The sequence below is a fragment of the Oncorhynchus clarkii genome, unplaced genomic scaffold (assembly GCF_045791955.1).
Source record: "Oncorhynchus clarkii lewisi isolate Uvic-CL-2024 unplaced genomic scaffold, UVic_Ocla_1.0 unplaced_contig_9427_pilon_pilon, whole genome shotgun sequence".
NCBI lineage: Eukaryota > Metazoa > Chordata > Actinopteri > Salmoniformes > Salmonidae > Oncorhynchus > Oncorhynchus clarkii.
Genome location: NW_027258719.1, coordinates 43,041 through 57,703, shown reverse-complemented (window position 1 = coordinate 57,703; position 14,663 = coordinate 43,041). Strand labels below are relative to the sequence as shown.

Below are 14,663 nucleotides of genomic sequence, written 5' to 3'. Positions count from 1 at the left end.
GGCGGCATGAACCTCCTAACGTATGTTTGCGTATTTACATAATACCATAAAATAAATGCAATGTCCAGAGCAGAAACTATACCATGAAGTTCATGGGACTGTCCATAGATCTGAGATAGAAATGTGACGAGGCATATTATCTGGGGAAGGGTATAAAACACTTTATAGAATGTTGAGATTTTCCTAAGAGCACAGTTGTCTCCATCATTTGAAAATTGAAAAAATATGGAACTACCTGGAAACTGGCCGTCTGACTAAACTGAGCAACCTAGCGAGAAGGTCATTGGCCAGAGAGGTGACCAAGAACCCAATGAACACAGTGACAGAACTCCAGAGTTCCCTGGCTGAGATGGGAGAACCTGTCTCTACAGCACTTCACCAACTGGGCTTTATGGGAGAGTGGCCACATGACAGCACACCTGGAGTTTACAAAAAAAGCATGTGAAAGACACATGTAAAGCACTATGTCTGTACAAAACCAGGCACAGCTCATCACCCATCTAACACCATCCCTACCGTGAAGTGGTGGTGGCAGAATCATGCAATGGGGAGGCTTTTCAGCGGCAGGGAAAGGGAGACTGGTAAGGATAGAGGGAACAATGAATTGGGCCAAATACAGGAAAATCCTTGAGAACCTGCTTCAGAATGCAGAATGTCCTGTTGGAAGATTTACGTTTCAACAGGACAATGACCCCAAGCATATAGCAAAAGCAACTCTGGAAATGCCTCAAAACAAGAATGTGAAAGTCGTTCAGTGGCCTAGACTTGAATCCCATTGAAAATCTGTGGAAAGACTTGAAGATTGCTGTTTGCTGCAGCTCCCCATCTAACTTAACAGAGCTCGAGGAAATATGCAAGGAAGATTGGAGACAACCCCCAAATCCAGATGTGCAAAGGTGATACAGACATTCCTATGACAACGCAAAGCTGTCATCACTGCCCAAGGTGCTTCTAGAAAATATTGACTCGGGTGTGAATACTTACGTAAATAGATATTTTTTGTTTTTCATTTTCAATAAATGTTCAATAACATTTCTAAAAACATGTTTTCACGTTGTCATTATGGGGTATTGTGTGTAGATGGGTAAGAAAAACAATTATATTTAAACATATTTCAATTCAGGGTGTAACAACAGAATGTGGAATAAGTCAAGGGCTATAAACACTTTCTGAAGGCACTGTATTACCCCCATCATTTTAGAATTAATGAAACAGAGCTCCTCTAGACATTTAGTATAGTTGATATTAAAATGTAAGAAAACTCTCTCAAATATAATTGACATTTTATAGTAAACCAGTTATATTTTCATAACGGTAAAGAAAATGCTTTTATCATGAACCTGTAGCTAGGCTTTCCATAATGCGCAATTTACAGCGCGCCAAAAATAACCGGGACATCTTTCCCATAATATCCTTCCGCACAACTGAATGATATAAGAACATATCACTGTTGGCCCTGGGATAGATTTCTATAATTATACTATTTATAGCTATTCATGTGGTCATTGATATGAATACAGCATGACATAATTGGGGATTAGAAATGTATAATCACTACTTTTTATGATGAACTATGTTGTCTTGCGCCAGGATACTGCGTGCTGTCACTTGTCTTCCAGTGACGTTTGTGGCGCCAGAAATCAAGGGTTTTGGTTGGGGAGGGTTGTGTGTTAGTACGCGCCTTATATTACCTAGGAATGTTATTAATTCGTTTCAGTTTTGATACAATTAAGTAGTCCCATATTTATGCTTTAGTATTAAAAAAGATCGGTCTAAAGTTAGGATGGTGATGCTACGCAGCAGCGGCGTGGGCGCGGAACCAGCAACTCGGAAGAGGAACCGGGTTGACTTGGATACGAGCTCCGAGTTTCTGTCGCTGGAGAGCGCATCGCAGACAAAGTCGAGTCGGCTGAAGAGGGGCCTGGATGACAGCTCCAGTAACACTGAAAACACGCGAAATGTGAGGCCCTTTTAGATAGTTGACATTATAAAATGTCACTGTAAACTCGGCTTTTGTTAGCTATATGACAGCTGTTAGCTAACCAGCTAACTAGCTAGCCCGACATTGATGTTGTTTATGTGCCTAGTTAACCGCATTCTATGCTAATGTTATAAATGAGTTGGCCTGTTAGCTCCTGTCTCTAGTTTACATACCCTATGGGGTATCGCCCATAGATGTATATATTGTGGAGTTGAGGTACTCAGCTAGTTAGCTAGCCCCTTTTAGATGGCTAGTAAGTACCACTGACTAACAATAACTTTAATGATTCTTTCTGAATGTGGACAGCTATGTTGCCTGCTAGCTAACTTCTATAGCTAGCCAGCTGTAAGTTAGCTTACTACACTTAAAGTGACTGGATTCCTATGTGAATGCAGCTGATGTTTTAGTGTTTTCCTAACATAGGGCCACTCGATGGTGAAGGAGGAGGATAGCCCTCCGAAACGAGGATCCCTGAGGACCAGGGGACAGACCGTCAAACACGAGGTGTCCTTGGCTAAAATAAATGGCCAAACCAAGTCCCCTGAGAAAGAGGAGGAAACTGGCGAACACAGCACAAGGTAACTACTTATGTTTTATGCAGATAACTGGTATTCATTGTATGTAAAATCAGCTTCTACTCCTCTCAGTATAGTCGGTGAGATGCATGACCACAGAAACATGTTTACAAACCTAAGGTGTCATCACAACCCTCAATGTTTATGTTCTCATTTTGTTGATCTCTGCAGGAAATCCCCAAGACTGCAGGGCGATGGAAAAGTCTCCGCGTCATCCAGGGATAAGCAATCTGAAGCTGGTAACTAGATCATTTCTACATCACATTTTGAATGAATCAATGCCACCTCCAACAGTACAGCGAGAAGGAGACACCATTGGTTTCATTTATGTCAGCTACAATGTTTATCATCAAGTTAATGATAAATAAATAAATCTTCTTCCAGATGAAGTTGAGGAAGAAGAGGCCTCTACTCTGAAGACCCAGTTTGTTCTGCGTCCCAGGGAGGAGGACAGCTCTGTGAGACGCAGCTCCAGGATCACCAGATACAAGCGCAACTCCAGGAACCAGTCTGTCCTCTATAACCGCCTCATCACCAAGTAAGAACATCTCCATCAGCAGGCATCGTACATCAGGGGTGGCCAACCCTCCTAGCTACCCATCTACCACAGGGGTTTTCCCTCCAGCCCTAATCTAGCACCGGGGCAGGAGGAATCATGCCCCAGTAACTCTCGTGGAGGAGGGTTGGGTCACCACTGTTGTACATGTTCTTGTCAGTCTGGTTTGCATGTTTATAACAGCGAAGTTGATAACAGCTAGCGGTAACGGTGAAATGAAACAGTCCCTGTTTTTGTTTTTTTCCCATTCTATTCGTAAAGCACAGCTGAGGCAGTGCTGCAGAAGATGGATGATATGCAGAAGATGCGTCGCCGGTTAAGAAGCAGGGATACTACAGAGGAGGTCAACATTATTCATGCTACAGGTTCACAGCTTTATAATAGATTTAGTTCAATATCACCATGATGTCCCCCCCAATAATGTTATTTTTCCCCCTTTTTAAAAATTTTTTAGGACCTTGTAATCTACGCTGGGGCCAAGAGGAAAAGGACCTCTGAAAGAACCGAGGAAGGAAGTGAAGACCCTCAAGAGAATAAAAATGGAGTGACCTCCAGTGAAGAGGAGAATGATGAGGAAGAGGGAGGCAAAAATAATCAGGCAGATGACGAAGATGACGACGACGACGATGACGACGACCGTAATGAAGATGATGATGAGGAGGAGGACGATGATGATGACCATGATGAAGATGACAACCAGAAACGTTATGACTTCAGGCAGAGGAAAGCTGCCGTTCGCTACCAGGCACCACGGGAGGGTTAGATATTTTCTGTTGAAACTATTTGCATCTTTTATTTCACTGAAGTCTGTATACTTCTAGCCATCAGCACCGGTGCATGGACTCTACATTTATTGTCACGCTTTAGTAGTAGTTGTTATTCCCATAACCTGTCCTTCTACTCGTTTCTCATGGTTGACCTTTTATTTCCCACAGAGCCCAAGACAAAGGCCATCTTCTTCAAGACTTCAAGACACTTGTCCCCATCCAGGCGGAGGTATAGGTTCAGCTCTACTGGTCCGAGAAGCCCTTACAACATAAGGAGAGGCAACAGGTCTGTAGAAGTAGGTTCATTTTCTCTACTGGTCTGCCTGAGAAGCCCTTACAACATAAGGAGAGGCAACAGGTCTGTAGACTAAAGAACCTAGTACCTACTACCTTCCATGTCTGACCTATCAAGTTTAGTTTAACATTCTTTCCTAACTATTACAACAAATCACAATTCATTCCTAAGTTCTACTTCCTTGTGCTTCTGATTTCTGGCATCCACAGGAGTGTGTCTGATAGGTAAGTCATTGTCAGTGTGTCAGATGTGTGGTGACATCAGGGTTTCCGTAATGGCTGGTTTCTTGGTCATTGATTTGTGTGCATTATGTTGTCTGTATTAGTCAGTGACGTTACTGACCTCTTAACCTCTGGCTCTGCCATACTCCTTTCTTTACTGTGTAGAAGAAGACATGCCATCCACAGTAGTGACTCAACCTCCTCGTCGTCCTCCTCTTCCTCCTCCTCCTCTGACGATGATAAGTTCCAGAGGAGGAGGAGGAAGAGCAGGAACAGATCGGTGAATAGATGTCTTCCCATGAATCTACTGAAGGAGGATGTCCTGGGAATCCACAAGGACAGGATGAAGATTGGAGCCAGTCTAGCTGACGTTGACCCCATGCAGATAGACCAGACAGTAAGTCTAGCTGACGTTGACCCCATGCAGATAGACCAGACAGTAAGTCTAGCTGACCTTGACCCCATGCAGATAGACCAGACGGTAAGTCTAGCTGACGTTGACCCCCATGCAGGTAGACCAGACGGTAAGTCTAGCTGACGTTGACCCCCATGCAGGTAGACCAGACGGTAAGTCTAGCTGACGTTGACCCCATGCAGGTAGACCAGACAGTAAGTCTAGCTGACGCACCAGTCATATGTTAAGTCCGTGAGGGGGAATGAAAGAGGGAAAGGATAGATAACTGGGACAGCCCCGGACAACCATTGTCCAACATTGAAATGGTGTAACGTTGTTTTCTAGGTGCGTTTTGACAGCATTGGGGGACTGACCAGACACATCTCTGCCCTGAAAGAGATGGTGGTCTTCCCTCTGCTTTACCCAGAGGTGTTTGAGAGGTTCAAGATCCAACCACCAAGGTAGCGAGAAATACATGTTTAGAAAGTCATCCATACTGTTACGGTGAAATGATCTAGGATCTGTTGTTGCTCTTGATGCTGTAGATTCTTACTGTGTGTGTGTGTAGGGGCTGTTTGTTCTACGGACCTCCTGGAACAGGGAAGACTCTAGTGGCCAGGGCGTTGGCTAACGAGTGCAGTCAGGGAGAGAGGAAGGTCTCTTTCTTCATGAGAAAGGGAGCAGACTGCCTCAGCAAGTGGGTGGGAGAGTCCGAACGGCAGCTACGTCTTCTCTTCGACCAGGTCATTACCGATCGTTATTCTCCATGGAAGTTGGCTTCTTGTTCTGAAATATATTGTGTTCCAGGATGTTGAAACCAAGATGAGTTGGGAGGAGGAAATACTAAAAAATATTTTTTATTTTATTTTTTACAAATCTTTTAGGCGTATCAGATGCGGCCATCGATTATATTCTTTGATGAGGTTGATGGGTTGGCTCCCGTCCGCTCAAGCAGACAGGACCAGATACACAGGTTAGACACTTGTGTTGATCACTGGAACAAATTGATTTGAATACAAACATTTATTGCTTCTCGTTTTTAGCTATTTGGTATCTTTTTGTTTAGTACGACTTGGTAAAGTGGGAATAATGTTCTGTATGTGTTTCCATCTTACAGTTCCATCGTGTCCACTCTCCTTGCCCTGATGGATGGGTTAGACAGCAGAGGAGAGGTCGTGGTGATCGGAGCGACTAACCGTCTGGATTCTATAGACCCAGCTCTCAGGCGACCTGGGCGCTTCGACCGAGAGTTCCTCTTTGGCCTGCCTGACAGAGAGGTGAGACGAGGGTCTTAGTGACCACGGCTGTAGTCATTAGTGCACGCTGTAGAAAACAGTTTTGCAACAAAAAAACAGATTTCTAGTAGACACATTCAGGTAGGTCCCTCTCTGTTTGGTTGAGTTTGCTTCCGTTTGGTTCCTAGTGAATAAACCACTGATGGAGGTCATGTTTGTTCAAATCATATTATGTGTGTGCACGCACATACACACACAGTACCTGTCAAAATAGTGGGCACCTACTCATTCAAGAGTTTTTCTTTATTTTTACTATTTTCTACTTTGTAGAATAATAGTGAAGTCATCAAACTATGAAATAACACATTGAATCATGTAGTAACCAAAAAAAGTGTTAAAACAAATCAGAATATATTTTATATTTGAGATTCTTCAAAGTAGCTACCCTTTGCCTTGATGACAGCTTTGCACACTCTTGGTATTCTCTCAACCAGCTTCATTAGGTAGTCACCTGGAACGCATTTCAATTAACAGATGTGCCTTGTTAACTTAATTTGTGGAACTTCTTTCCTTATTAATGCGTTTGAGCCAATCAGTTGTGACAAGAAAGGGGTGGTATACAGAAGACAGCCCTATTTGGTAAAAGAACAAGTCCATATTATGGCAAGAACAGCTCAAATTAGCAAAGAGAAGCGACAGTCCATCATTACTTTAAGACATGAAGGTCAATCAATCCGGATAATATCAAGAACTTTTAACATTTATTCAAATGCAGTCGCAAAAACCATCAAGTGCTATGATGAAACTGACTCTCACGAGGACCACCACAGGAATGGAAGACCCAGAGTTACCTCTGCTGCTGAGGATTATAAATTCATTAGAGTTACCAGCCTCAAAAATCAGCAATTAACTGCACCTCAAATTGCAGCCCAAATAAATGCTTCACAGAGTTCAAGTAACTGACACATCTCAACATCAACTGTTCAGAGGAGACTGTGTGAATCAGGCCTTCATGGTCGAATTGCTGCAAAGAAACCACTACTAAAGGACACCAACAATAAGAAGAGACTTGCTTAGGCAAAGAAACGCAAGCAATGGACATTAGACTGGTGGAAATCTGTCCTTTGGTCTGATGAGTCCAAATTTGTGAGACGCAGAGAAAGTGAGCGGATGATCTCCGCATGTTTGGTTCCCACCGTGAAGCATGGAGGAGGAGGTGTGGGGGTGCTTTGCTGGTGACACTGTCAGTGAATTATTTTGAATTAAAGGCACACTTAACCAGCATGTTTACCACAGCATTCTGCAGCGATTCGCCATCCCATCTGGTTTGGGCTTAGTGGGACTAACATTTGTTTTTCAACAGGACAATGACTATTTGACCAAGAAGGAGAGTGATGTAGTGTTGCATCAGATGACCTGGCCTCCACAATCCCCCGACCTCAACCCAATTGAGATGGTTTGGTATGAGTTGGACCACAGAGTGAAGGAAAAGCAACCAACAAGTGCTCAGTATGTGTGAGAATGACTTCAAGACTGTTGGAAAAGCATTCCAGGTGAAGCTGGTTGAGAGAATACCAAGCGTGTGCAAAAGCTGTCAAGGCAAAATGTGGCTACTTTGAAGAATCTCAAGTATAAAATGTTTTGATTTAATAAAAATAATAAAAAAAATGTTGTTACTACATGATTCCATATGTGTTATTTCATAGTTTGGATGTCTTCACTATTATTCTACAATGTAGAAAAATAAAAGCCCTTGAATGAGTAGCTGTCCAAACTTTTGACTGGTCCTGTATGTATGATAAAAGATCACTTGTGTGAGACGTAAACCGGTAACATTGCTTTGTTCTACTAAGATTAGGGTATTTTGTTTTTGGAAACATTCATATTTGACATAAATGGTCATGTTTTTGTCCACTGCAGGCTCGGAAGGATATTCTGCAGATCCACACCAGACAGTGGACTCCCCAGCCATCAGCCTCGTTCCTGGAAGAACTGGCAGACAAGTGTGTTGGTATGTTTTCTTTTAATCCCTCCCAAACCAACCAATCGTTTTTAAAAGATGACCCATTCTTTCAAATGTCATTTTAAAATTCCAAGCTGTTAAATATTTCAATGGGCTCACTGAAAATGTTGTGTGTGGTGTGTGTGTGTGTGTGTAATCAGAACATGTAGAGGATGCTCTCTTGCATTGTCAGACTGTTTCCCGACGTCCTCCTGCTCTGGTCTCCTAGGTTACTGCGGTGCTGACATGAAGGCGGTGTGTGCTGAGGCGGCTCTGTGTGCCCTGAGGAGACGCTACCCTCAGATCTACTCCTCGTCCCAGAAGCTGGTTTTAGATGTGGCATCTATCTCCATCGGCAGCAGGGACTTCCTGTCAGCCATGAGGAAGACGGTCCCAGCCTCCCAGAGAGCTGTGTCGTCCCCGGCCAAGGCTCTGACTCCTGTGGTCCAGCCACTGCTTGGTGCAGCCTTACAGACTGTACTGGGTGCAGTTAGCAGGCTGTTCCCACATGCAGAACAGGGGCTCAAGAGAGATAAGCGAGACAACGGTGAGTCAACTGGGACAAGATATTTAATTTTTTTTTGTTGCCAAAGCTTTTGCTACAGTGTGCCCTAATAAACATGACCCAGGTTTGGTATGCCTGTTGTATAAGAATGGGTATGTTGTATTGTGTTCTTGAACGTCATACTTGGTTTATCGTGCTCTAAGATGTTTCGCCACTTGTCTTCAGGTTTCCTCCCAGCTGGTGTTTTAGACGCTGATCTCCTGCACAGTGAAGATGAGGACTCCTCTGTCTGCATCACCGGTCTCTCTCACAAGGCCAAGGCAGCTGGGGGCTTCCTGCATTTCAGCAGGTGAGTAACAGGTTGTCCAACGCACAGAAATCCTTATTCCAAATGTGTCTTTCTCCCACTCCTCCCTGAAGTGTGCACGGGACATCTTTTGAAATCTGTGTTGGGGACTGAAGTGTACACTTTATGAGAATGGGTATTGAGCTCCGGTCTTGTAAAGTATTTTATAGTCTTTTTCTCTCCCCTCTCCTCTGTTCTCCCAGGAGCGTGCTGAACCAGCCCACATCGTACCGTCCCAGGCTGCTGCTGGCGGGGCGTCCTGGGTCAGGTCAGAGCAGTCACCTGGCCCCTGCTGTGCTCCATGCCCTGGAGAAGTTCACAGTTTACACCCTGGACATGGCCGTGCTGTTCGGAGTCAGCACCACCTCTCCTGAGGAGGCCTGCGCTCAGGTACTGGATCACACCCTGTTTTCTGTATAGTGCACTATTGAGCCCTGTGCCATCGGCCATGACTGTCCATCTCTGGGTTCATCTTTAGTCTTTGAGTCCTTGATTCTTCACATATTTGGAGAAGGTCCTAGGAGAGAGGAGTCAAAGAAAGACTTTTGAGATGAACCCAGAGATGGACAGTATTGATGAACCTAGAGATGGGCAGTATTGATGAACCTAGAGATGGACAGTATTGATGAACCTAGAGATGGGCAGTATTGATGAACCTAGAGATGGGCAGTATTGATGAACCTAGAGATGGACAGTATTGATGAACCTAGAGATGGACAGTATTGATGAACCTAGAGATGGGCAGTATGTGATGTCTTGTATGTTTGGACTCTTAGCTCTTCTGTGAGGAGGCATGCAGGTCCATATAAACACTGATCTGTAATGATGTGTTTCGTTGTGTTGTAGATGTTCTGTGAGGCCAAGAGGACGTCCCCCACTATCCTTTATATCCCTCACATCCAGAGGTGGTGGGACACGGTGGGGTCTGCTCTCAGAGCTACCTTCCTCAGCTTGTTACAGGACATCCCCTCATTCTCACCCATCCTGCTGCTGGCCACCTGTAATGTCCCCCACAGCAGCCTCTTCCCTGAGGTAGGTACTGTAGACACACACCGCCCCACAGCAGTGTAACGGGATGTAGTGAACACACCGCCCCACAGCAGTCTAACAGGATGTAGTGAACACACCGCCCCACAGCAGTCTAACGGGATGTAGTGAACACACCGCCCCACAGCAGTGTAACAGGATGCCGTGAACACACCGCCCCACAGCAGTCTAACAGGATGTAGTGAACACACCGCCCCACAGCAGTCTAACAGGATGTAGTGAACACACCGCCCCACAGCAGTCTAACAGGATGTAGTGAACACACCGCCCCACAGCAGTCTAACGGGATGTAGTGAACACACCGCCCCACAGCAGTGTAACAGGATGCCGTGAACACACCGCCCCACAGCAGTGTAACAGGATGTAGTGAACACACCGCCCCACAGCAGTCTAACAGGATGTAGTGAACACACCGCCCCACAGCAGTCTAACAGGATGTAGTGAACACACCGCCCCACAGCAGTCTAACGGGATGTAGTGAACACACCGCCCCACAGCAGTCTAACAGGATGTAGTGAACACACCGCCCCACAGCAGTTGGATGTAGTGAACACACCGCCCCACAGCAGTCTAACAGGATGTAGTGAACACACCGCCCCACAGCAGTCTAACGGGATGTAGTGAACACACCGCCCCACAGCAGTCTAACAGGATGTAGTGAACACACCGCCCCACAGCAGTCTAACAGGATGTAGTGAACACACCGCCCCACAGCAGTCTAACAGGATGTAGTGAACACACCGCCCCACAGCAGTCTAACGGTATGTAGTGAACACACCGCCCCACAGCAGTCTAACAGGATGTAGTGAACACACCGCCCCACAGCAGTCTAACAGGATGTAGTGAACACACCGCCCCACAGCAGTCTAACAGGATGTAGTGAACACACCGCCCCACAGCAGTGTAACGGGATGTAGTGAACACACCGCCCCACAGCAGTCTAACAGGATGTAGTGAACACACCGCCCCACAGCAGTTGGATGTAGTGAACACACCGCCCCTAACATCACCAACATGGCAGTGTATTTTGTCTGCTGTGTGTTATGTGAGTGTAGGATTTTGATGTTTTTTAAGGACTCTTTCTTGGAAGATTAGTCCAAACGAGGACTAAAAGAGATCCTAATAAAATCTAATCACCAAAGGGACACAAGCCCTAGAAAATGTGCACTCATTCCCTCCCCCTGTGGGAGAAGCTGGAGGGTTGGAATTGGGCTTCTGGGCAGGGGATCAGTCAGAATGATCTCGTTCATTCCCATTCAGCTGAATGTTATGTTCACTTGGTGAATCATCACCCCCCCATAGGTCCAGGACCTGTTCTGTGCTGAGTATGGAGAGGTGCTCCAGGTTCAGGTCCCAACCCCACAGGAGAGAAGGAACTTCTTTGACGATCTCATCCTAAACCAGGCTGCCAAAGCTCCTGCATCCCAGAAGAAAGCAGGTAAGACTGCATCATACTCTTGAGATATTCTAGTGGAATCCTGGATAATGGTCCAAAATGGTTAAACAAGCTCAACTTAAACTAGAACGTTCTCTGTACCAAAGCTGTCAGCACTCGCTCAGTCATGTGGTTAGTCACTAACCTCCCTGTTCTCCTCCCCAGTGCTTGCAGCCCTGGAGGTGCTTCCTGTTGCTCCCCCTCTTCCCCCAAGGATGCTGACAGAAAAGGAGCAGCAGCGATTGGAGGAGCAGGAGGAAGACACTCTCAGGGAGCTCCGCCTCTTCCTGCGTGATGTCACCAACCGCCTCTCTCAGGACAAACGCTTCAAGGCCTTTACCAAGCCTGTCGACCTGGAGGAGGTGAGACTGACCATCAATTGCTGTAGAAGTGTCTGCGTTCTAGAGGGGGCGGGCTGCGTTCTAGCGGGGGGCCGCGCTCTGAGCCATGTATAAACATCAGATGAGGGTTAAATAAAGAGAAGAGGCCAGATGTTGTCTAAACATGGACATGGTAGAATCTCTATCACGTGGAGAATGGCTGACCTGTTGTTTTGATGGATCACGGTCTTGTCTAGGTACCTGACTATGCTACAGTTATAGAGCAGCCCATGGACCTGTCCACTGTCCTCTCTAACATCGACACTCACAAGTACGTGACTGTGAAGGAGTTTGTCCACGACGTGGATCTCATCTGGAAGAACTGTCTGGAATACAACCCTGACAAAGATCCTTCCGGTAGGAAATGGGCTATATCCAGAATGTTGTTGTATAACAGGATGTAGTGGGAGAATGTTTCCTTTATTTCATAAATTAATTTATTAATTCAACTAATCATTCATTACTTCATTCAGCCAACTATTAATTCATGAATCAATCCATTCATCATTTCATAATCATACTGATGACAAGTCTGTGTCCTGGATGTTTTCCAGATCGTCAGATCCGCCACAGAGCCTGTGCTCTGAAGGACACTGTTCAGGCCATCGTCAAAGACGAACTGGATGAAGACTTTGAGAAGATCTGCGAGGATATCAAGGAGTCCCGCAGCACAAGAGGTCAGGTGTTATTCTATTGGTGCAGAGTAGTTCCAGAAAGATGGTTCTAGAGTAGAAATGCATTTGATCTTTTAATTTGTTCAGGGACCAGTTGATCTGTTCTGCTGCTCTCCTGGATGGAGGAAAGAAGAGCGTTCCTGATAGATTTAAATATGAACTGCCTCTCTCTCTACTTCCAGGTTGCTCCACTTCAAGGTTCGCTCCATCCTACTATCACGTTCATCCCAAGACCAGAGCAGTGGATGCCAAGAGCACCGATGCAGCAGGCCCCTCTAAGGAGTCTACCGCTGCTGCTCCCTCAGCTGTGACCACGCCACGCCCTTCAGGTTAGCAAGCAACTCAACGTACAGACACACAATGCTACACAGGTTAGCATTTCACTACTCTGCAGACAGACTGTTGTTTCCACTAGCCCATAGAGAATGAGCTGCGGAGAGCTTTACAGATCTATCCTCTACAGATCTATCCTCTACTAACTGCTGGTAATGAGAGACGGGATGATAACACCGTGTCAGTTTCTCTCACCATGTTTACACTCATCATTCAGTCATTCATAAAGGTGGTTTTTGAATTGGCTTTGATTATCTGGTCATCTGCTTCTCAGCAGCTCAGAAGAAGAAGCGCAGGAAGAGCCGCTGGTGCAACGGCATCATCAGGAAAAGGTCCTCTCCTCACACTTCTAAAGACCACTCTGCTGTGGTGGAGTCTGGAGAGGAAGAGGAGGAGAGGAGAGGGGCAGAGAGTGAGGAGGAGGAGGGGGGTGATGCTGCAGCAGAGTCAGGCCTGGAGGAGCTGGAGATCACTGGGGCTGAGGAGACCCCCATGGAGCATGAGGAACCAGTCCAACAGGAGAACCAGGACAGACAGCCCATGGAGAAAGACACTAAGGACAGCCGGACCACGGAGGAGGCTAGCCAGGCTACAACGGAGGCTACCCAGCCCAGGGTGGAGGTAGCTGTGGAGGCTAGGGCTGGAGACCAGAGCAGTGAGGGCACCCAGGACCCTGTAGTGGTGGTTGGAGCCCAGAAAAACCACTTCTTACCAGAAGGGGGAGACAATGTATGTTATTTTGTTGTAAAATGGATGTTGCTTTTTGTATGGATGATTCTCCTGCTGAATTGATCTTATTTTTCTGTTTCAACTGTTTCCTCATTCACCCAGGGGCAGGCGTCCTCTACAGACAAAACTGAGCCTCCGAGAGTGGAAGTGGACGAAGAGAATACCACAGGTGTGCAGCCTCCCATCCCACAATGAACACCGACACCCACACACACACACACACACTCTGTTGTTTTTAAGTTAACTTTGTTGAATTGTACACTCACTCCTCCCCTCTGTCCTCTTGTCAGAAGTAGGAGTGAGGCGTGTGACGCGGGGCTTGAAGTACCAGGGGATGCAGCAGGTGATGGATGTTGACCAGGAGATACTGGACCAGAAGACACAGTCCCCTGTGGTTGATCACAACAAGCTAAAGGTAACAGATTATCACTGCAGCTGGTCCAGGGTCAGGTCGTCGCCCGAGCCTCCTAATGGAGGTTGTCAAATGATTCTAGATCTGTGGTTAAGGCAACTAGCCAGTGGCAGTCTATTGGAATTGTCATGACAATGACAGCAATAGAGTTGGCAAGAGCACAAATGGATCTGGAATCGGACAGAGGCACCTTCTTCCTTTAGACCAAGATGAAGGATATAAGACCTCTGTGCTGAGCTGGTTTTCTGGTCCTTCATTTCAGGAGCTGCTTCAGAGAGCGGTGTCTAAGACTGAGGGATATGAGGTCTATCAACTGGAGAAGCTATACGCCTTGTTATGTCAGAGTATCTACAGACATCGCAAAGACTACGACAAGACTGCCCTGCTGAAGGTTTGTCATTCTAGACATTTTAATTTGTATGAACTTGTGAAACATCTCATTGAGCAATTTTTGAGTTTTTCTAACGTTTTCTTATTCTCTTTCCAGGAAATGGAATATGAAATTGAAGATTTTTCATAATGAGTTTTATACAATAAAGATGTAGCTAGTCATGAATTGCACGTATTTCCCCGTTGTCTAAATGTATAAAGAACAAGTCTAGAACTATATTTTGATAGAAATATACAGATGTGTATTTCCTAACAACTTGTATACTGGTGCTTTTATTTAATTAAAGTGTTTTTTTTTACAAGTATTTGTTCCTGTGTCTTGTTATACCATAAAGGCATGACGACATTGATGTGTTAATTGGTTGAAAAATATCTATTACCAGTTA

General features: G+C 45.6%; 1 protein-coding gene across 4 annotated transcripts; it reads left to right on the top strand.

Annotated features, from left to right (window-relative positions):
* The first annotated feature begins 1,621 nt into the window (after positions 1-1,621).
* Positions 1,622-14,581, top strand: LOC139398312 (ATPase family AAA domain-containing protein 2-like). Of its 4 annotated transcripts, none has more exons than XM_071144373.1 (27): positions 1,622-1,960; positions 2,405-2,559; positions 2,728-2,795; positions 2,941-3,094; positions 3,374-3,455; positions 3,567-3,870; positions 4,048-4,165; positions 4,561-4,792; positions 5,135-5,250; positions 5,358-5,532; positions 5,674-5,762; positions 5,907-6,066; positions 7,945-8,035; positions 8,256-8,573; positions 8,757-8,880; positions 9,081-9,267; positions 9,724-9,909; positions 11,227-11,362; positions 11,525-11,721; positions 11,937-12,096; positions 12,294-12,416; positions 12,596-12,742; positions 13,024-13,475; positions 13,578-13,644; positions 13,766-13,890; positions 14,150-14,278; positions 14,375-14,581. In XM_071144373.1, the coding sequence occupies exons 1-27, from the start codon at positions 1,784-1,786 to the stop codon at positions 14,405-14,407; spliced, it is 4,305 nt and encodes a 1,434-aa protein (XP_071000474.1). In that variant the 5' UTR covers positions 1,622-1,783; the 3' UTR covers positions 14,408-14,581. The 4 variants fall into 4 exon arrangements, with proteins under 4 accessions (XP_071000474.1, XP_071000473.1, XP_071000475.1 ...); XM_071144372.1 differs by having other exon boundaries at positions 1,636-1,960; positions 13,021-13,475; positions 14,375-14,580; XM_071144374.1 differs by having other exon boundaries at positions 1,638-1,960; positions 13,021-13,475; positions 13,769-13,890; positions 14,375-14,579.
* The last annotated feature ends 82 nt before the right edge of the window (positions 14,582-14,663 follow it).

Bases quoted from the DNA above. Each gene is read 5' to 3' on its own strand.
- LOC139398312 (XM_071144372.1), top strand. From the start codon at position 1,784: ATGGTGATGCTACGCAGCAGCGGCGTGGGCGCGGAACCAGCAACTCGG. The intron at 3,871-4,047 runs GTTAGATATTTT...TATTTCCCACAG, and splicing joins CTACCAGGCACCACGGGAGG to AGCCCAAGACAAAGGCCATC. The intron at 13,645-13,765 runs GTGTGCAGCCTC...TCCTCTTGTCAG, and splicing joins GGACGAAGAGAATACCACAG to AAGTAGGAGTGAGGCGTGTG.